Source organism: Carcharhinus amblyrhynchos, chromosome 30 (genome assembly GCF_965287045.1).
Source record: "Carcharhinus amblyrhynchos chromosome 30, sCarAmb.v2.hapA, whole genome shotgun sequence".
In the NCBI taxonomy this organism is placed as follows: Eukaryota; Metazoa; Chordata; class Chondrichthyes; order Carcharhiniformes; family Carcharhinidae; genus Carcharhinus; species Carcharhinus amblyrhynchos.
Window position 1 is genome coordinate 17368964 of NC_137353.1, and position 21221 is coordinate 17390184.

At 45.1% G+C, this 21221-nt stretch overlaps 1 protein-coding gene across 2 annotated transcripts in view; it reads right to left on the bottom strand.

Annotated features, from left to right (window-relative positions):
• Positions 1 to 21221, bottom strand: part of LOC145360206 (segment polarity protein dishevelled homolog DVL-1-like) — a 139465-nt gene that overhangs the window by 3574 nt on the left and 114670 nt on the right. For both annotated transcript variants that reach the window (XM_080215248.1, XM_080215249.1), the window contains 8 exons: positions 14552 to 14621; positions 11507 to 11646; positions 9368 to 9444; positions 5420 to 5487; positions 3801 to 3950; positions 2867 to 2998; positions 1155 to 1322; positions 113 to 319 (listed from right to left, as the gene is read on the bottom strand). In XM_080215248.1, the coding sequence (XP_080071374.1) occupies positions 113 to 319; positions 1155 to 1322; positions 2867 to 2998; positions 3801 to 3950; positions 5420 to 5487; positions 9368 to 9444; positions 11507 to 11646; positions 14552 to 14621 (1012 nt within the window). The remainder of the gene's footprint in view (positions 1 to 112; positions 320 to 1154; positions 1323 to 2866; positions 2999 to 3800; positions 3951 to 5419; positions 5488 to 9367; positions 9445 to 11506; positions 11647 to 14551; positions 14622 to 21221) is intronic.

Genomic DNA, 21221 nt, shown 5'->3' on the forward strand with positions numbered 1-21221 from the left:
CTCCACACAGTCCCACCAGCTCTAGCTCCACCTTAGTGATTTTGGAAAAAATGCAGACATTGTCAAAGTTGCTATGTGTAGCCAATCAGAACGAGACCCTTGTGAATCTTACCTTCACTCTGCTGGCTCCCAGCACTGCCATTTCCATAGTTTAAAGTGGGATCCTGGCAAGTAGGCGAATAGTACGGATGCGGTAGCGGATACTGATACGGGAAGCCCTGACTCAGTGGCCAGGGACAGGCTGGGTGTGGGAGAGGTGGCAGGACATCATGCTCCGATGTCCCACTGGAACCTTCATTTAAGCTCAGTCCAGCTAAGTCTACCAGCAAATAAAAATTACACACAAATTAAATGCAATTCCTTTAGTTAGGCACTTTACAGCCATCTGGCCTCAACACTGAGTTCAACAATTACATTTCATAACCACTGCTCCCACTTTCGCAGATAATTGTACTGTTATTGTCCTTGATACTTAATGGCATTACCATTGTTGGATCCCCCATTTCCCATTATCAGCATCCTGGGGATTACCACTGACCAGAAACTGGATTGGATCAGCCAAATAATACTGTGTCTACAAGAGCAGGTCTGAGGCTGGGAGTTCTGTGATGGGCAATACCTCCTAATTCCCCAAAGCCTGTCCACCACTTACAAGGCACAAATCAGGATTGAGATAAAATACTTTCCTTTTGTCTGTATGAGCACAGATCTTTAACACTTGAAGCTTGACACTATCCAGGACAAAGCAGCCTGTTTGATTGGCACCCACCCCCCACCTTCAACACTCACTTCCTCGATCACTGATGCAGCGGCAGCAGTGTGTGCCATATACAAGATGCACTGCAACAACTCACCAAAACTTCTTCAATGGCAGCTTTCAAACCTACAATCTCTGCCGCCTAGGAAGACATGGGCAACAGATGCAAATTCCTCTCCAAGCCACACACCAGCAGACTTGGAATTATATAATAGTTCCTTTACTTTTGCTGGGTCAAAATCCTGGCATTTCCTCCCTAACAGCACTCTGGGTGTATCTACACCACATGGACTACAACAGTTCAAGAAAAGATCTATACTCCAAACCCCAGCACTCAAATCCCTCAGGCTGATAACCACCCAATTTGCTGAACGTTAAGGAGACAGAGTGAACTTACTGGTAGAGAGGTCACCGAAGATGTAGTAACACTGCTCGGAGAAAGTGATCTTGTTGACCGTGTGCCTGAGGTAGCCATGCTTCAGCATGCTGCTGGCGTACTTCCTTGCCTCACGACGATCTTTAAAACCCTGCACATGTGAGAAAAGCCAGTCGACCACATCTGCTCCTACAGAGAAACAAGGGCTAACTGCATGAAGAAGCACAATCAACCAACCAACCAAATGAAGCAATCCCCCTTAACCACAAACTGCAGTCAGAACCACCCCCTTGGTTAGCGCATTCGAGGGCACAGTCCACCTTGATCAGGGCCTCTCAGGCACCCCTCCCCTCACACCTCAATCAGGGTGTCTCAAGGTTCCTCTCCCTCACTTCAGTTAGGGCCCTGTGAGGCTTTCCTTCCCAGGCTTGATCAGTCTCGCAGGACCAGCTACTCTTGATGTTTGCACAATGGTTTGGGAGAGTATCCGCCATACATTTAACCTCAAACCATGTGCTGTCCATTTGGATTGTGTACCACCCTCTCAGAACATTTACAGTTCCTTGAAACCAGACTCGTACAATTCACATTCCTCTTAAAACTTGCACAATCTCCCCATCCACACAATCCTCTTGGCCACGAACTCTACCCTTTCATCTTGCCTCTAAAAGCTCTATTATGTTTTAAGGCTGTGGGAAGATGAACCATCCTCCTACTCTTGGCTATACAGGAACCAGCAGTGCTAGACTGGGCAAATTCATCACGGATCAGGTGAAAGGGTAAAGTGAAGAGCGCAGGACTTGGAGCTGAGTACAACACAACTCAACCAAAGCCAGCCCAGCAGCACAAACATGCAATGCAACAGTGACCGCATCTCAAAAATATTTCATTGACTGTAAAGTATTTTGGGACGTCCTGAGGGTGCAAAAGGCATTTCGTAAAGTGATCAATATTATTGGAAATCCAACAACTTGACTTTTACTCAGTTTTCAAACTGACATGGCAGTATTCCAGCTCTCAGTATTCTGGAACTTTGGATCATTCTAGTAACGTAATACTTACACCACCATACCCCTGTAAATACTGTTGGAATAACTGAGGACTAAAAGAATGATAGGGTATAGAATGCCTTTTGGAACAGGGTTGTTTGCTGTACCTCAGGCCGTAGAAGGAATCCAATTCTAAGGATGGTAGATATTGTATCATTCTGATCAGATGGACAAATTCTTGGGACAGTGGAAGCCTAGTCCAAATGGGAAGAACAAGCAGAGCTGCTTCAAGGGACAACTGGTGAAATCAAGATGTTTGGGAATAACAACAAACATTAATGAGAACTAAAATCAAAATAATAAAATCAGGTGCAATTAACTCTGTGCATACCAATCATAACAATCACCTGCAGAGCAACAAACACCAGCTAACCATTTGCCCAGGGCCAGCATCGTGCGCGTACGACAGAAACAAGGTTACACAGAGACTGTGGACCTGGGGAGGGGGGATGGAAAGGAGGGGAGAGAGAGAGAGAGAGAGAGAGAGAGAGAGAGACAGAGCGAGAGAGAGAATATCATGAGAGACTTGACCTCAGAAATAGTAATGGAAGTCAAATCCTAACTTTGGAACATCAACACTGCTACTTCTGGAGTGAAGTGGGTGTCACTATTGGGGTTGTCCTTTATGTGGCCAACAGGAGGACAAACTGAAGTAAGAACAGCCCCAGAGACAGACATACTCACCAATGACGGCATTTGAAATGGTGATCTTCAGCCACAGTCGGTTACGGATCTCCAGTCCTGAATCAGACAACTGCATGGCCTTGACGATAATTGACATGTCAGTCTTAACTGTTAGTGGGCAATCATCATACTCTGAACAAAGAAACAGAAACAATATAGGATCTAATTTTCACAGAGAATTAGCAAAAGAAGATTGATTCTAATCCTGCCTGCTAGTAGGATAAGAGCGAGCAGTAAGGGGTTAGCAGGTTAAGATGTTGGGGCATCATAGCACAAACGTTTCACCATAAAAACAGTCTCTTGAACCTTTTATAATTCAATTAAATCAATTAGATCATGATTGATCTGTATATAAACTCCATCTGCCCTCTTGGTTCTTACCCTAGCTGACCTTTGGAGTGAATGTGGAAAAGTTACAGCCTGGTTTCCACAATCCTACTTTGGCACAAAGTTTGGGATGGGCTACGTGGAATCAAAACAACAAGTCAAAATGATCAGAGGTCAACGTAAAATTTATTTTCAAGAGTTTTGAGAGGATTTCCTCTGGATCAGAAATTTGTCTGGATCCTGTCAAGAGTCTTTGAGCTCCATAGTACTGACCTTCTCTGAAAGATCCTCCCCCTTGCAGTAAAATTTTAGGTCAGCCAAAAACCGTTCCTCGGGTGCCCACTGTGAAGATGTTACACATTCCTGATAGTCTCAGGTGGGAGACAGTGAACTCAGGAGTTAAAATGGACTCAGGGTGAGAGGTTCCATTCTCTGAGTTCAATACTCAAGTTAAAATCAAGGCTTAAATATTACAAGACTAGAAGGTCTGATGGCCTCACACCTGTGTGACCTTGAACCATCTGAGCATCCTTGTTATCACCCAACTCCGACACACATGGCAGGCTCAAGTATGGGAAATTCTGAAATTTGTAAAAGTATTACTTACTTTCTGAATCTGGGATGGAGCTGGTCAGTGAAGAGCTGGTGGAAGTGATGGCACTGGTGGTGGGGCTCATACCATACCGGGGGAATGTTCCTGTCATAGCAGTGGTATGAGAGATCCAGGCTGCTGGGTCAATGGGTCTCACTGGTTCCGCTACACCAGGCAGAGGGAGGATTAGACAAAGAGCTGGACTCAGTTCAAACAGGAGAGAACATGAAAAATAACAAAACTATACATCTCAAGCAGTAAATATACAAGTCCGTTAGTAGCTCAGAGAAAGGTATGCAACTTAACCGTACTCTTTTAGGTGCTGACTGATTGGTGCCATGTTTCCAGCATACTCCATCTTTAGATAATGAAAGGACTAATACGGATAAGATGTTTCCACAGCCTGCAGCATGTTCAATTTCTGCAGCAATGTAAAGCCATTTACAGAAAAATTGCAAGGAAGTATAATTCAGCAATAGTTTAATGATTAGCTTAGTACAACCTTCTGGAACATAAGCAGATGCAGGGAAACCTGACAAAAGTTTGAAATAGCCAGTTCGAATGATACTTCCCAGTTGTCCACAATCTGGAGTTCAAATCACACCCCAGTGATATGCTGCAGGAAAAAGTATGATGTCAGGTTCAGAAAACAACTGTTGGGGCTCATTGGATATGGATGACAATACGGTCTCTCCATTTCCTGAATGGTGAGCATCTGCCACCTACATTAACAACAAAGCCCAAATTGAAATGATGGGCGCTGGATAAACGAGTGTCAGATTTTGTTTAATAATGCATCTGTGAAGTTCCTTGGAATGCTTCACTCTATAAAGGCAAGTTGTTGTTGCTGCTGCAGTAGGCAATCCGTCATTTTTCTTCACAGAACTTTCTCTATACATTATAGGCACAAAGATAGAGACAGAGGCAGAGAGATACAGAGGCAAAGGTGGATGGAGAGGTGGTAGCATAGTGGTATTGTCACTAGACTAGAATCCAGTGACCTATGGTAATACTCTGGGGACCCAGGTGCAAATCCCACCAAGGCAAGTGGTGAAATTTGAATTGAGTCTACTAATGATTGATTATTGCAAAAATGTCCTTTAGGGAAGGAAATCCTTACCCAGTCTGGTCTATATGCAACTCCAGAGCCACTGCAATGTAACTGACTCTCAAGTGCCCTCTGAAATGGAGGGCAATTAGGGATAGGCAATAAATGCTGGGCCCAGCCAGCAACACCCACATCCTGTAAAATTAATGAATAAATAATAAAAAAAGGGAAAATGGAGCAGAGAAACAGAAATAGAGAGAGGCATGCACATTTAGAGCAAAACATGCTGATGGAAAGGCACATTAAAAGAAAGTCAGAGATAGAAACTAAACAAAATTTTATTAATAGTAATTTTAATTAAAAACCAGAACGTCTACAAAATTAAAACAAGCACTAAAATTTGACACAAGCATTAATGAAAATAAAAACCTGAAGTTAAACATTTGCCATAGATGCAATGTCACAATGACAGAGGACTGCATTCCAGATCACTGAGATAGAAGGACAGTGCGTAACTAACCAACAGAGCCCAAGTCAACACTTTTTTCTTAATTAGGCCATTAGGAATGATGAAAGTAGTACTTACTCCTGGGAATGGTGAAATAACTCCTGGGGGTGGGGTCCCAGCACTTGGCCACTGTTAAGCTGATGGGTCTGGAGAAGTAAACAGAGTGGACCAGTTACCAGCTGTTGCAAAATTAGACAACTAGGGAGTAAGCAAAATTGGCCCAGGAATCACAGAAAAATGAACCTAAAGACTCCTGTGGTTCAGAAATTAAATGGAACACACAGCAACTGAGTACACGGATTCCAGAATGGTCACAGGCACGGTGTGGAATTGTGCGAGAACAGGATCTGGCTGAATTGCCGCTACAGTTGAATAGGCTGTGATACCTGTTGAGTCAGCAATGGTGCTGTGACCATGTTGTAATAACCAACTAATTTTCCTAGGTTAATAGTTAGGCAGGATGAGTTCCCAGAGGGATTCCTGGTCTCAAAGTAGAGCTAGCTGCCACAAGGACCCACTGGGTGTTGCAGGGAGAGAACAAATTCAAACAAGGAAAACAGAAAATGTTTCTAGACTCCTTTCTCTGGAAAAGATGCCCACCACTACCCTCCATGTAGTAGTCAGATGCTTATTGCTACTGCTTTGGGCTCTGAGCCACTCCTGGAGATCCCTGAGGTCAGTGAAGAACTTGGTACAAGGAAATGAATTGGGTTGCGAGGTTCAGCCTGTTAATATTTACAAGTAGCAGGCAGGAAATGCAAGCACCAGGGTAAAGTCCATCATGCAAATCAACCTCCCATCTACTGATTCTGTCCACAATTCTTGCTGCCTCAGAAAAGCAGCCAGCATAATTAAGGACCTACGCACCCCAGACATTCTCTCTTACATCTTCTTTCATCAGGAAAAACATACGAAAGTCTGAGATTACATACCAACTGAGTCAAGAACAGCTTCTTCCCTGTTGCCATCAAGCTTTTGAATAGACCTATCATATATTAAGCTGATCTTTCTCTACACCCTAGTTATGACTGTCACATTATATTCTGCACACTCTCCTTTCCTTCTCCTCAATGTATTCTATGAGCAGTATGTTTTGTCTGTATGGTACTCAAGAAACAATACTTTTCACTGTATCCCAATATACGTGACAATAATAAATCAGATCAAATAAGATACTGAATTTGAGGTGGGATCTGGCAATCGGTGTTGCATCTGATTTTGTCTCATGATGATAGAATAGCAGAGAAACACCTGACCCTCACTTTCTAAGCTGAGGGGAGGAGGAGCTTTTCCATATTTCTTTCAGATACAGAGACACACAGACAGATAGAAAGGCAAGCATACATGAAGATAGGGATGTAGCAGATGACTTCTACACACAAGAGACATACATACAGCAATTTTTGCTGGCAGGATGGGGTTTGTGAGCCCGAATCCTGTACTCCCAACCTGCCCAGTTCCACTGCAGCGTAGGCATCTCATACACTCTGCAATTCAGTGGAGTCAGGTCAGCTTCTCGGGACTCAGATTCATAACCCCACAGAGAAGTTGTGAAAAAAAGTCTAGATTCAGGAAACTTTTGAAAGGCAAGTTTGAAAGCTCTTACTGATGCATTATGTACAGGACCAATGAGCCATATATTGGCAACTCTTGAAATGCTCAAAGAAAATTCAGAAATCTACCTTGGAAAATAACTGCTGCTCTTTAAATCTCAAGTATCAATCATTCAGGACCATTATAGTATCAATAGCAGTATCTTTACCTCACCTCACACCTCTTAATCATATCCAAATAAACAAAGATATAGAAAAAACAGATCAAAGAAAGAATAAATTAGAACCCCATTTTTGGCATATAGCTCACTGCTTCTGAAAAATAATGCATACTGAGTGAGCATGCATGGATGGATGACATGGGGGAAGGCAGAGAGGGGTGAGAGCACAGAGGGGTACAGGGGCACGAAGATGGCCATTTATATGGAGATCGGTCTGCCGAGTCCAGAAATCGTTCAACCTGAGTTTCTGGCTTCATTACCAAAAACCCAGCTCCCAGACACAATCACATTCTCGCCAGCAGAGGTCACTGGATAACCAACTGCATGGCTTCAAATAACACATGCGAGGGACAGTAGGGCTGCTAGAGGGGTGTCTCTAAAGGACGGCAAGGCTGCCAGAGGAGCAGCCCTGAGGGAGGGCAGGGCTGCCAGAGGGGAGCCCCCCTAAGGGAGGGCAGGACTTCCGGAGGGGCAGCTGTCAAGCCAGGGCAGTCAAGTTCAGCCCAGTGTTACAAAGAACAAAGAACAAAGAACAACCCAGCACGGGAAACAGGCCCTTCGGCCCAACGAGCCCGCGCCGCCGCATCGCCCTACACCTATTCCACCCTGCATGTCTACGAATGGGACCCTACTCAGTCAGATTCAGGGAAGAAATAGTGTCAATTTGGTGGAAACCAATTAGCCTAAGAGCACATCTTTGGGGTGTGGGAGGAAACCGGAGCGCCCGGAGGAAACCCACGCAACCACAGGGAGAATGCGCAAACTCCCACAGACACAGGCCCAAATCCATGTATCTGCACAGCTAGCAGTGCTAGTCACTGAGCTGTTGCGGTGCCCGTCTATCGGTCCAGGATCAAGCACACACACCGACATGAAGTACTAGGCCACTCCTGGACTTCCAAGAGCAGCCCACGCACAACCTGCCGTGTGCATGCCCCTCGCTTAACACGAGGTGGACCTCCACCTGTGGAATAAAGACAAAACATATTAGTTATACAGCCTGCCCTTCCGGTGTCTCCCGAGGTTTACCCTATTTAATAGCCCCTACCATATCCCTCCATTCCCGTTTCACTCATATGCCTATCTAACTGCATCTTAAACGAGTCCAACGTGCCTGCCTCCACCATCCTACTCGGTAGCGCATTCCAGACCCCCACAACTCTCTGTGTAAAGAACCTTCCTCTTACCTCCAAATTATACCTCCCCCCCCTCACCCTTAATTGATGACCTCTTGTGTTCGTACCCAGTCTAGGGAGCAGTCTCTCACTATTAACTCTATCTATTCCCTTCAGTATCTTATATACCTCTATCATGTCCCCTCTCAATCTCCTTCTTTCCAAGGAGAATAGCCCCAGTCTCTTCAGTCTCTCCTCGTAACCCAGTCCCCCCATGCCAGGCAACATCCTGGTAAACCTCCTCTGCACCCTTTCCAGAGACTCCACGTCCTTCCGGTAATAAGGTGACCAGAACTGGACGCAGTACTCCAAATGCGGTCTAACCAACGTTCTGTATAACTGAAGCATTAGACGGCAGCTTTTATACTCTAAGCCCCTTCCTATAAAGGCTAACATCCCATAAGCCTTCCTAACAACGTTCTCCACTTGTGACACAACCTTCATGGATTTGTGGACCTGCACTCCCAGGTCTCTCTGTACATCTATACTCCTAATCGGCCTACCTTTTATCACATAACTCCTCTCTGCATTATTCCTTCCAAAATGCATCACCTCGCATTTGTCAGGATTAAATGCCATCTGCCACCTATCTGCCCACTGCACCAACCTATCTATATCCTGTTGTATCACCTGACAATCCAGCTCTGTACCCGCCAACCCTGCCATCTTGGTGTCATCAGCAAACTTGCTGATCACACCACCTACTCCCTCTTCTAAGTCATTTATGTAGACTACAAAGAGGAGAGGTCCCAGTACCGAGCCCTGCGGCACACCACTGGTCACTGGCCTCCAGCCCGACAAGGTACCCTCCACAACTACAACTGTTCCAGCCAATATTTATCCCTCTGCCAATGTCACTAAACATGATCTGGTCATTTATAATTTTTCATTTGCGGGATCTTGCTGTGTACCCATTAGGTGCTGCTTCTCCGATATTACAAAAACAATTGCACTTCAGAGGACTTCATTGTCTATAAAATATTTCTGGATATCCTAAGGTTATGAAAGGCACTATAAAAATGCAAGTTCTTGGTATAAAATGCCTTTTCTTAATCGCATGTAAAACTTGTCACTTACCCAGGTTTTGATACAATTTCACGGAGAATCCTCACAGCATCATCATTGCTCATGTTCTCAAAATTGACATCATTGACCTGGAGCAGAAAGGAAGTTCAGATTAAGGGATGGGCTAAGGTGGATGTCTCAGAAAAGGGAACAGGAACAGGTATGAGGATCTAGGAGACAAACGCACCACCATATGGCAGACAGCTTTCAGGTAGAGTTGGAAAGGAGTTTAAAAATCTACCAGCTGAATCCTGAGATGTGATTCCTGCCTTGAAATCACCGTCCCATAATGTTACAGTGATTGGGATTTTATAGGCAATGACTGGTAGCAGGGCAACTAATGGCAAAAGGCACCCAGCATGTCACTGACCTGCCACAGTTATACTTAAGAATAGTGACTTTGCCATCGTCAGTGCAAGGTTACTGGGTGATATAAAGCAGCTGAATCACCACATACTGGAATGCTTTACACAACTTTATATTTGTAGCTGTAATATGTCTTGAGTGCCACCTCAGTGCAAATGCTAATGCATACAGGTTGGCTTATTCCTGCACCAAAACCGTTAAAGGATTACTGATATTTCTGACATTTGACAACACCATCATGTAACTCCGAGGTAAAAATTTAAATTTACTTTGTCCCGGTCAAATTTTAAGCCTTATTTCAAACAAATAAACAAGCAGGCGCCACCAGGAAGGTACAGATAAGCTTGAGAAACTCAGGTAAGCATTGCTGTGCAAGATCAAGATTAATTTGTCTTGAAGTTTAGCACAGAAGTTGTAACTGTTATTTCCTGAGGAAGGATAGTAAAACCTGCAACTGTTGTAACTCATTGCATTTTGCTTCTGTTGACAGATTACTAAACCTGTTTACCAGTCACAGTCCGTGAGACTGTCCCATCATAGAGAAACATTATCAAACATAAAGCCACAGTCTGGTGAAGTGTTTTTTCCAACAATTTCAGTGGCTAGTAAGCCCACACAAAGACAGGTACTGTATCTGGAAAATCAAATATGGTAATAAAGGTTTCCTATTCAATCCCTGGGCTTGTTCCAAAATACCTAAAAATTGAGCAGGCAAAGGTACAGTCTGGGTTAAAAGGGCTTGGCTACTGGAATGGTCGGAGACACTGAACCAAGAAATATCTCAAGCAAGTCTCTAAAAGATGTAATAATAGAATTCTTATAGTGCAGAAGGGGACCATTCAGCCCATTGAGTCTGCACTGGCCACAATCCCACCCAGGCTCTATGCCTGTAACCCCTCACACTTACCCTGCTAATCCTCCTGATACTAGGGTCAATTTAGCATGGTCAATCAACCTAACCTGTGGGAGAAAACTGGAGCTTCCGGAGGAAACCCAGACACAGGGAGAATATACAAACTCCACACAGACAGTGACCCAAGGCTGGAATTGAACCCAGGTCCCTGGTGCTGTGAGGCAGCAGTACTAATCACTGTGCCACCCATAAAAGGGGTAAATACACATACCCTAAAAACTTCATAAAAGCACTCAAAACTGTTTTATTTAAAGTAACATTAATGAAAGTTCAAATGCAGGACAGTACAGGGGAGGGTTAAACGCCACAATGCAGGGCACAATAGGTCAAGGGTCAGGAACAGGATAATATCAGGAGGGCCAGTTCACCAATTTTCACAGTGCTGGTAGCAAGGGAAGGGATAAGTCCCAAAGAAATGACAGCACAAGGAAATGGTCAACAGTAGGATAGATGCCCACAGTAGAGCAAAACAGAGAGGACCAAGGCCCAGACTGCAGGAGGGAAAGCATCTGGAATTGGGCAAGTAAACTTTTAATTTTGTCAACAGAAAAGTTTTACATTTAATATTTCTCTGTGATGGGTCAGTCCTACAGTCCTGTCCATAACCACTGTGCCCTCCGTCAGGACTCGAATGGGCCAATCACATAGTATTCCGTCATCAAACGAAGGAGTTGCTCTAAAGGAAATGCCACAGAGCACGAGACAGAATAAAAGCAGATATCATATGGAATCAGTGCTCTACTTGCAGCAGTTATAGTTACAATGGCCACAGTGGTACAGCTCCAAGGGCGGCAGTTTGTATACTTCAGCTTGAAATAACTCAGTTTTAGTAAAAATTTTACTTTTAGTGATGCAGAGGTATGGATACTAACCTGCAGAAGCATATCACCAGGTTCAATTCTGCCATCGGCTGCCACTGCTCCCCCCTTCATTATTGACCCAATGTATATCCCACCATCACCCCGGTCATTGCTCTGGCCCACGATACTGATCCCCAGAAAATTGTATTTCTCTGAAATGGAGGAGGACAAGAAAATAGAATCAGATAAAACATAGGGACTGGACAGTGAGGCAGGTAATCACCAAGTGATTAAGGAGGTCCCTAAACATTCATGCTGCATGTCTCAAATGAAAAATTCAGAGAGCGTTCAGAGAAAATGATCCTGTATTCACCCTGTTCAGAGCAAATTCTATTTATTCACATTTAAAAACCAAGCTAATCATTGGGTGTGTACTCTTAGATCTTGATGTTCTGCAGGATTTCTTAATCTACATATATGTGGGGCAATTGAGGGGTTGCAACAAATTACATGTCTACTCTCAAAAATTAAATTAGTAGAACATGTTTTCCCATTTTTAATCAATAAGGATCAATATCCTTCATTTGAATTAACATTTTCATTAAAAGAGTACTTTAAAAACACAATTGTATTTGTTATTATACACATCACACTAACAATAGGTTTGTACAGTGCTCAACATACAGTCCAACTTGACCCCAAAGGGCGAGGCTCCAATTAAGCCCCCAATAAACAAGACTCAACTCTGCCCCCATATTACGGGAGTTTCGGAAAACCTGGGACTAAAAGGACAAATCGATCAAGATAGACTAATTTAGAGTGAATATAGTACAGAAAAAGGCCAACGTATCTGTAGTTATAAAGGTAGAGTTTTCATACAAACATATAATCACTGTTGGAGAATTTAAACTTTTTTTTTGAAAATGTATTATATTCTGTATTAAAAGCATACACCTCGGTTAATGACATTCTAGGGCATGATGTGATACAGCTGAGCAAGAAGAATCACATTCATTGAAAACAATACAGCTACTGAATGAAGCAAAATTATCAATGTGAGCTTTAGAAACTACAAGCTTCCCAGACAATAGAATGAATAGCACAATACTATTTGCCTGATAAGGGGTTGCTAAGTAGGCAGTGGGAAAATAACTTTTGAACTCTATGGACCTACGTATTGGGGTTGCTAGGAAACAGTGGGCAAGAACCTTTGGACTCTACGGGCCTATGTATTCTCATGCTGCCAGAGAGTAGAATGTTATCGGCTAAGGTAAATGATTCATACTAAAATGATTGGTTCATGTCCAGCTAGGATGATCAAGAGAGGTGGGCAAATGATTTTTGAAAAGTGTATAATTGTAATACTGATAACAATGCAATTTAGAATAGTTTGGATTGCCCCAAATTGTTCCCCTATGCGCATGGACCAGGCCTAGGTGATAAAGTACGGCTTTAACCAGAATTACTTTCTGCAAGTCCTTTGTGCTTGGTCTCTCAAAAAGCTCCTACACCCCACTACACAAGACCCAACTCTGTCCCCAATAAACAAGATCCAACTTGGTTTGCAAGTTTCACATTGGTTGGCTATATAGTAAACTGGTCACTTCTGATCCAAAGGTACAGCTGTGTAACCTGCAGCAGGCAGTAGATTGTTACCATTTTGTGGTGGATTACTGCAAGAAGCAGCCCAAGAGTGCCAAGGTGATGGAACCCGAGCTGGAGCTCTGTGCTGAGGTAGCCACCCTACTACCAGCAAAGATGGAGATTAAATTAGTGGCTTTTTCCCAATGCTAATGAGTGAGCTGCTCCAGCAACCAACCTGCCTCTTTAGCTTATCCCATTGGCTGTACTTCCCTGTGTAATAAACATACCCGACATACTCAGAATTAAATTTCTTTAGAAGATGGTTGTAGAGGGTTATTTTTCAAACTGGAGGCCTGTGACCAGCAGTGTGCCTCAGGAATCAGTGCTGGGTCCACTGCTTTTTGTTATTCATATTAATGATTTGGATGAGAACACAGGGGGCATGGTTAATAAGTTTGCAGATGACACCAAGACTGGTGGCATTGTGAACAGTGCAGAAGGTTATCTAGGATTGCAACAGAATCTTGATCAATTGGGTCAGTGGACTGATGAATGGCAGATGGAGTCATTTAGATTAATGTGAGGTGATGCATTTTGGTAGATCAAACCAGGGCGGGACTTACCCAGTTAATGATAGGGTGTTGGGGAGAGTTGTAGAACAAAGAAATCTAGGGGTACAGGTTCATAGCTCCTTGAAAATGGAGACACAGGTGGACTGGATAGCGAAGAAGGCATTTGGCATGCTTGGTTTCATTGTTCAGAACACTGAATACAGGAGTTGGGATGTCTTATTGAAGTTGTACAAGACATTAGTAAGGCCACACTTGGAATACTGTCTGCAGTATTATTAAACTAGAAAGAGCGTAGGAATGATTTACGAGGATGCTATCAGGCCTTGATGGTTTGAGTTATAAGGAGAGGCTGGATAGACCGGGACTATTTTTCCCTGAAGCGTAGGAGGCTTTGGGGTGATCATATAGAGGTTTATAAAAATGAGTGGCATAGAAAAGGTGGATAGTCAACATCTTTTCCCAAAGGTAGGGGAGCCTAAAACTAGAAGGCGTAGGATTAAGTTGAGAGAGGAGAGATATAAAAGGATCCAGGGGGTCAATTTTTCACACACAGGGTGGTGGGTGTCTGGAATGAGCTGCCAGAGGTAGTAGTAGAGGCGGGTACAACTCTGCCTTTTAAGAAGCATTTAGACAATTGTATGGTTAGGATTAGTAGAGACAGGTATGGGCAACTGGTACGAGCTTAATGGTTAAAAACTGAGCGGCATGGACAAACTGGGCCAAAGGGCCAGTTTCCATGCTATAAACTTCTATGACTCGCCCCCAGTAAACATCAGAATGTTGTTGTTCTCAATAAGCAATAAACCTCATTCTGTCATTAATAATTATTATTCCCAAACTGTTATTTACATACGCATTCCCTGCTCTCATCATCATCAGCTTACAGACATCATCACACTACCATAAACACACTGAAATTTTGCCTTTGCATAGGTATAGTTAAAAAGCAGGAGTCACTCACCCATGTTGAGTGTCACAGTGATAATATTGAGGGACATAGTGGAATCTGTGATGCTGCTCAATGACGAAGACTGTATGAAACAAAATGTTTGTTTGGTTGTTTAACAGAAATGACACAAATAAAACATTGATTCCTTTGTTTACTTGAGATATTTCTAATGGGCCACAGAAATAAACCAACCATTATATATTTAAAACTTTTATCCTCACTGCTACTTATTTTTAAAACTGGTATTTTTCTACTGAAAAAATCACAGATCACAGTTGCCCCTCTTGGAGCCATTCCCAGGTGTTTCAAGGAGAAAATAATTATTTTTTCAGTTTTTGAAATGTCACACCTTGTTATGCCAAGGTACCAACAGACATCCATCATGCTAGAACTGTTCAGCATGATGGATGAGATAGTCAGCTGTGGATAACGAAGGAGATAAAGGAGAGTATTAAATTAAAAGCTGATGCGTTTAGAGTGGCTAAAAGTAGTGGGCGAGAAGAGGATTGGGAGAGGTTTAAATATCAACAAAGAATGACAAAGAAGTTGATAAAGAAAGGAAGGATAGACTATGAATTGTTTGCTGGAGCAGACGAGTGAAGGAGCAGAGAGACAGATAAGAAATTACCTGTTAAAAACCTGTTTAAATAAGTTTAAAGCACTTTCGTAGTAAGAACTTACCTTGTAGAACTGTTTAAATCATTTAAAAGCATTTTTGCGGGCTTTTTGTATTTACCGCTTTAAGAATTCTAAGGGAGTGGATAGCAGGGAGTTGTGGGGGACCAAGCTTTAAAACAGCGCCAGGTTTAAAAGGAGGCCTGGTGTGGACAGCGGGCAGCGTCGGAGCGGGCAGCAGAGTGAGGGAAGCAGTGGGAGCTACTAGGGCTTAGGAGCAAAAAGGCTTGGGAGAAAAAGGGCCAGGTAAATTCGTGTTGAAATTTTCAATATTACTACAGTGAATAATGGAGGGGCATGTGATGTGTTGTTTCTGTATGATGTGGGAGCTGGTGGACCCCAGGGTCCTTCCCAGTGACCATGTCTGCAGTAAGTGCAGGTTGCTGGAGGAGCTCCAGCTCAAGGTAGATGAGCTGGCCTCTAAGCTACAGACACTGAGGCTCATCAGGGGGAGGGAGGGTGCCATTGTCAATGGGGTGCAAGTGACATCCACCCCCCCCCTAGACTGGCTAACTCTAAGGGTCAGGAATAAGAGGGGGGTGGGGAGCGGAGGCAGGAGGGTGGGGAGCGGAGGCAGGAGGGTGGGGAGCAGAGGCCTCAGCCTCTCAATCTGCATAACAGGTTTGAGGTTCTTGCTTCCAGTCTGGATGAGAACGAGGGAGGTAAGGTTGGTGAGCAAACTGCACACAGTACAGTGATGCAGACGCAGGACATAGGCAAAGAGAAGGTGAAAAGGAACGTAGTAGTAATTGGGGATAGTGGGGTTAAGGGTATTGACACTGTCCTTTGTCACAATGACAAAGTGCACAGAAGGGTGTGCTGTCTGCCTGGTGCTCAGGTCCGGGATGTCGCATCTGGGCTGCAGAGGAACCTGGAATGGGAGGGTGAGAATCCGGTCGTTGTGGTGCATGTGGTTGCCAACAACGTAGGCAAAACGCGAACTGAGGATCTGGGGAGGGAGTATGAAAAGCTGGGAATGGAATTAAAAAGTAGAACCGACAAGGTGGTTATCTCTGGGCTACTGCCTGAACCGAGTGCAGACAGGCGTAAGGTTGATAAGATTAAGGAAGCGAATGGGTAGCTCAGGGATTGGTGTGGGAGGAATGGATTTGAATTTATGGGGCATTGGCATCAGTATTGGGGTAGGTGGGACCTGTTCGGGTGGGATGGGGTTGGTCTGAACCGTGCTGGGACCAGAGTCCTGGCGAATCGTGTAAATAGGACTGTAGACAGGGCTTTAAATTAATTGGGCGGGGGGGGGGGGGGGGGGGGGGGGGGGAGGGGGAGGGGGGGGGGGTAGGGTAGGTGACATTACGAGGTCTAAAGTTAAGAAGAGGGTACAGGTAAGGGAAGAGGCCGAGGATGTCCCAATAATAAAGGGAGTAGGGGGCGTGAGTATGGTTGGTGGCGTTCTGGCAAATAGGGTCCAGGTGAAGGCTGGGATGAAGGCACTTTATCTGAATGCACGAAGCATTCGGAATAAAGTGGATGAGCTGGTGGAGCAGATCAACACAAATGGATATGATCTGGTGGCCATTACAGAGACGTGGCTGCAGGGTGACAGGGACTGGGAGCTGAATGTCCAGGGGTATCAAGTGTTTAGGAAGGATAGGCGGGAGGAAAAAGAGGGGGGGGGCGTAGCTCTGCTGATTAAGGATAGCATCAGGGTGGTAGCAAGGGATGATATAGGAACCAAAGAGCAGAAAGTGGAATCGTTGTGGGTGGAGATTAGGAACAGCAAAGGGAGGAAGACGCTGGTGGGTGTCATCTATAGGCCCCCGAATAATGATCTGGAGGTGGGGCGGGCTGTTAACACGCAAATAAGTGCGGCATGCAGGAATGAAACGGCGATAATTATGGGGGATTTCAATCTACATATTGATTGGTCGACCCATGTTGGACGTGGTGGGCTTGAGGAGTCGTTCTTGGAATGCTGCCGGGATAGTTTCCTTGAACAATGTGTGTTGGAGCCGATGAGGGAGCGAGCTATCTTGGATCTGGTGTTATGTAATGAGGCGGGTAGAATTAGGGACCTTGTGGTGAAGGATCCTCTTGGGGAGAGTGATCATTGTATGGCGGAATTTCTGGTGCAGACGGAGGAGGAGAAAGTGGGTTCCCGGACACGCGTCCTTTGTTTGAACAGAGGGGAGTACGGTAGGATGAGAGAAGAATTGGCGAATGTTGACTGGGGGAGCGCATTGGAAGGTAGGTCTGCTGAGGGACAGTGGAGGACCTTTAAGGAGATCTTTCTTGGTGCTCAGCAGAAATTTATTCCGATAGTTAAAAAGGACCGTAGGAGGAGAGGTAATAAGCCGTGGATAACGAAGGAGGTGAAGGAAAGTGTTAAATTAAAAGCGGAGGCATTTAGAGTAGCTAACAGTCGTGGGCGAGAAGAGGATTGGGAGAGGTTTAAATGTCAACAAAGATTGACAAAGAAGTTGATAAAGAAGGGTAGGAGAAACTATGAAGCTGGGCTAGCGCTTAATATAAAAAAGGATAGCAAGAGTTTTTACAAATATATAAAAAGGAAGAGGCTGGCTAGGGTGAACGTTGGACCCTTAGAGGATGAGAAGGGGGGACTTAGTGGTAGGGGATGGGGAAATGTTTGAGGTCTTGAATAACTTTTTTGTTTCGGTCTTCACGGAGGAGGACGTGAATAATTTGCCGGGTGTTAGCGACGGAAAGGTGATAGGACTGGAGGGTCTCAATGACATTATTGTTACTAGAGAGGCGGTGCTCGACAGACTGGAGGGACTGATTATGGACAAGTCCCCAGGACCAGATGGAATGCATCCGAGGGTTCTGAAAGAAATGGCGGAGGTGATAGTGAATGCCTTGGCGGTTATTTTCCAAACGTCGCTGGATTCTGGGGAAGTGCCGGCTAATGTTACGCCGTTGTTTAAGAAGGGTGGCAGGCAAAAGGCAGGGAATTATAGGCCTGTTAGTTTAACGTCTGTTGTAGGTAAAATGTTAGAATCCGTCATCAAGGAGGAAATAGCAAGGCATCTTGAGGGGAATTGCTTGATAGAGCAGATGCAACACAGTTTCGTTAAGGGGAAGTCGTGTCTGACAAATTTATTGGAGTTCTATGAGGATGTGTCTAGGGCGGTGGATAGAGGAGAGCCAGTGGATGTGGTCTTTCTTGATTTCCAGAAGGCGTTTGACAAGGTGCCTCACAAGAGGTTATTGCAGAAGGTAAGGGGGCATGGAGTTGGGGGTAGGGTGTTAGCGTGGATAGAGGATTGGTTGTCAAATAGGAGGCAGTGAGTGGGGGTTAATGGGTGTTATTCAGATTGGCAGTTGGTGACTAGTGGAGTGCCGCAGGGGTCGGTGCTGGGGCCTCAGCTATTTATCATTTATATAGATGATCTGGAGGAGGGAACCGAGTGTATGGTGTCGAAATTTGCTGATGCCACCAAGATTGGTGGAATGGCAAATTGCGCGGAGGGTGTGGAGAGTCTGCAGAAGGATCTAGATAGGCTGGGTGAATGGGCCAGGAACTGGTAAATGGAATTTAATGTTGGCAAGTGCGAGGTGGTCCACTTTGATAGGAATAATGGTAGGAAGGACTATTACTTACGTGGCGAAAAACTGCAGCAGGCGACAGTGCAGAGGGACCTCGGGGTCCTTGTGCATGAGTCGCAAAAACCCAGCTTGCAGGTGCAGCAGGTGGTCAGGAAGGCGAATGGGATGCTGGCCTTCATAGCCAGGGGGATTGAATATAAAAGTAGGGAGGTCTTGCTGCGGCTGTATAGGGCATTGGTGAGGCCGCAGCTGGAGTACTGTGTGTAGTTTTGGTCGCCGCACTTACGCAAGGATATTTTGGCCTTGGAGGGAGTGCAGAGGAGGTTTACTAGGCTGATGCCGGAGTTGAGGGGGTTGAGCTATGAGGAGAGGCTGAATAAACTAGGTTTGTACTCGTTAGAGTTTAGAAGAACGAGGCGAGATCTCATTGAGATATATAAGATGATGAATAGGATGGATAGGATAGAGGTGGAGAGACTCTTCCCGCTCAGAAAGGATAGTAGGACTAGGGGGCACAGCCTCAAGATAAAGGGGGGGCGGTTTAGAACGGAGTTGAGGAGGATCTTCTTCACTCAAAGGGTGGTGAATCTCTGGAATTCTCTGCCTGTTGAAGTGGTGGAGGCTGCCTCGCTAAATATTTTTAAGACGCGGGTTGATGGGTTTTTGATAAGCGAGGGGATTAAGGGTTATGGGGAGAGGGCGAGAATGTGGAACTGAGCCACGACAGATCAGCCATGATCTTATTGAATGGCGGGGCAGGCTCGAAGGGCTAGATGGCCTACTCCTGCTCCTATTTCTTATGTTCTTATAATCTAGGCTAGCGCTAAATATAAAAGGATAGTAAGAGTTTTAATAAATATATAAAAAGGAGGCTGGCTAGGGTGAATGTTGGACCCTTAGAGGACGAGAGGGGGGATTTAGTGGTGGGGGATGAGGAATTGGCTGAGGCCTTGAATAACTTTTTTGCTTCGGTCTTCACGGAGGAGGACGTGAATAGTTTGCCGGGTGTTAACGATGGAAAGATGGTAGGAGTAGAGGGCCTGAATGAGATCATTGTTACTAGAGAGGTAGTGCTCAACAGGCTGGAGGGACTGATGGTGGACAAGTCCCCAGGACTGGATGGAATGCATCCAAGGGTTCTGAAGGAAATGGCGGAGGTGATAGTGGATGCCTTAGTGATTATTTTCCAAACCTCGCTGGATTCCGGGGAAGTGCCGGAAGATTGGAAAACGGCTAGTGTTACGCCGCTGTTTAAGAAGGGTAGCAGGCAAAAGGCAGGGAATTATAGGCCGGTTAGTTTAATGTCTGTTGTAGGAAAAATGCTTGAATCCGTCATCAAAGAGGGAATAGCGAGGCATCTTGAGAAGAATTGTTTGATCGAGCAGACGTAGCACGGATTCGTTAAGGGGAAGTCGTGTCTGACGAATTTATTGGAATTCCATGAGGATGTGTCTAGTGCGGTGGATAGAGGGGAACCGGCGGATGTGGTATTTCTTGATTTTCAGAAGGCGTTTGATAAGGTGTCACACAAAAGGTTGTTACAGAAGGTTAGGGGGCATGGAGTTGGGGGTAAGGTGTTAGCGTGGATAGGGGATTGGCTGTCAAATAGGAGGCAGAGAGTGGGTGTCAATGGGTGCTATTCTGATTGGCGGTTGGTGACTAGTGGAGTGCCCCAGGGATTGGTGCTGGGGCCTCAGCTATTTACCATTTATATAGATGATCTGGAGGAGGGAGCCAAGTGTCAGGTGTCGAAATTTGCTGATGACACAAAGATAAGTGGAACACGAAATTGTGTGGAGGGTGTAGAAAGTCTGCAGAGGGATCTAGATAGGCTGACCGAGTGGGCGAGGACCTGGCAGATGGAATGCAATATTGGCAAGTGTGAGGTTATCCACTTTGGTAGGAATAATAGTAGGAAGGAATACTACTTACAGGGCGAAAAGCTGCAGCATGCTATAGTGCAGAGGGACCTGGGGGTCCTTGTGTATGAGTCGCAAAAACCCAACCTACAGGTGCAGCAGATGGTCAGGAAGGCAAATGGGATGCTGGCCTTCATAGCGAGGGGGATTGAATATAAAAGTAGGGAGGTCTTGCTGCAACTGTACAGGGCACTGGTGAGGCCGCAGCTGGAGTACTGTGTGCAGTTTTGGTCGCCGCACTTGCGCAAGGATGTTTTGGCCTTGGAGGGAGTGCAGACGAGGTTCACTAGGCTGATACCGGAGTTGAGGGGGTTGAGCTATGAGGAGAGGCTGAATAGACTGGGCTTGTACTCGTTAGAGTTTAAAAGGATGAGGGGGGATCTTATTGAGAAGTGTAAGATGATGAAAGGGATGGATAGGGTAGGGTAGAGGTGGAGAAGTTCTTCCCGCTCAGAAAGGACAGCAGGACTAGAGGGCACAGCCTCAAGATAAGGGGGGGGGCAGTTTAGAACAGAGTTGAGGAGGAACTTCTTCACTCAAAGGGTGGTGAATCTCTGGAATTC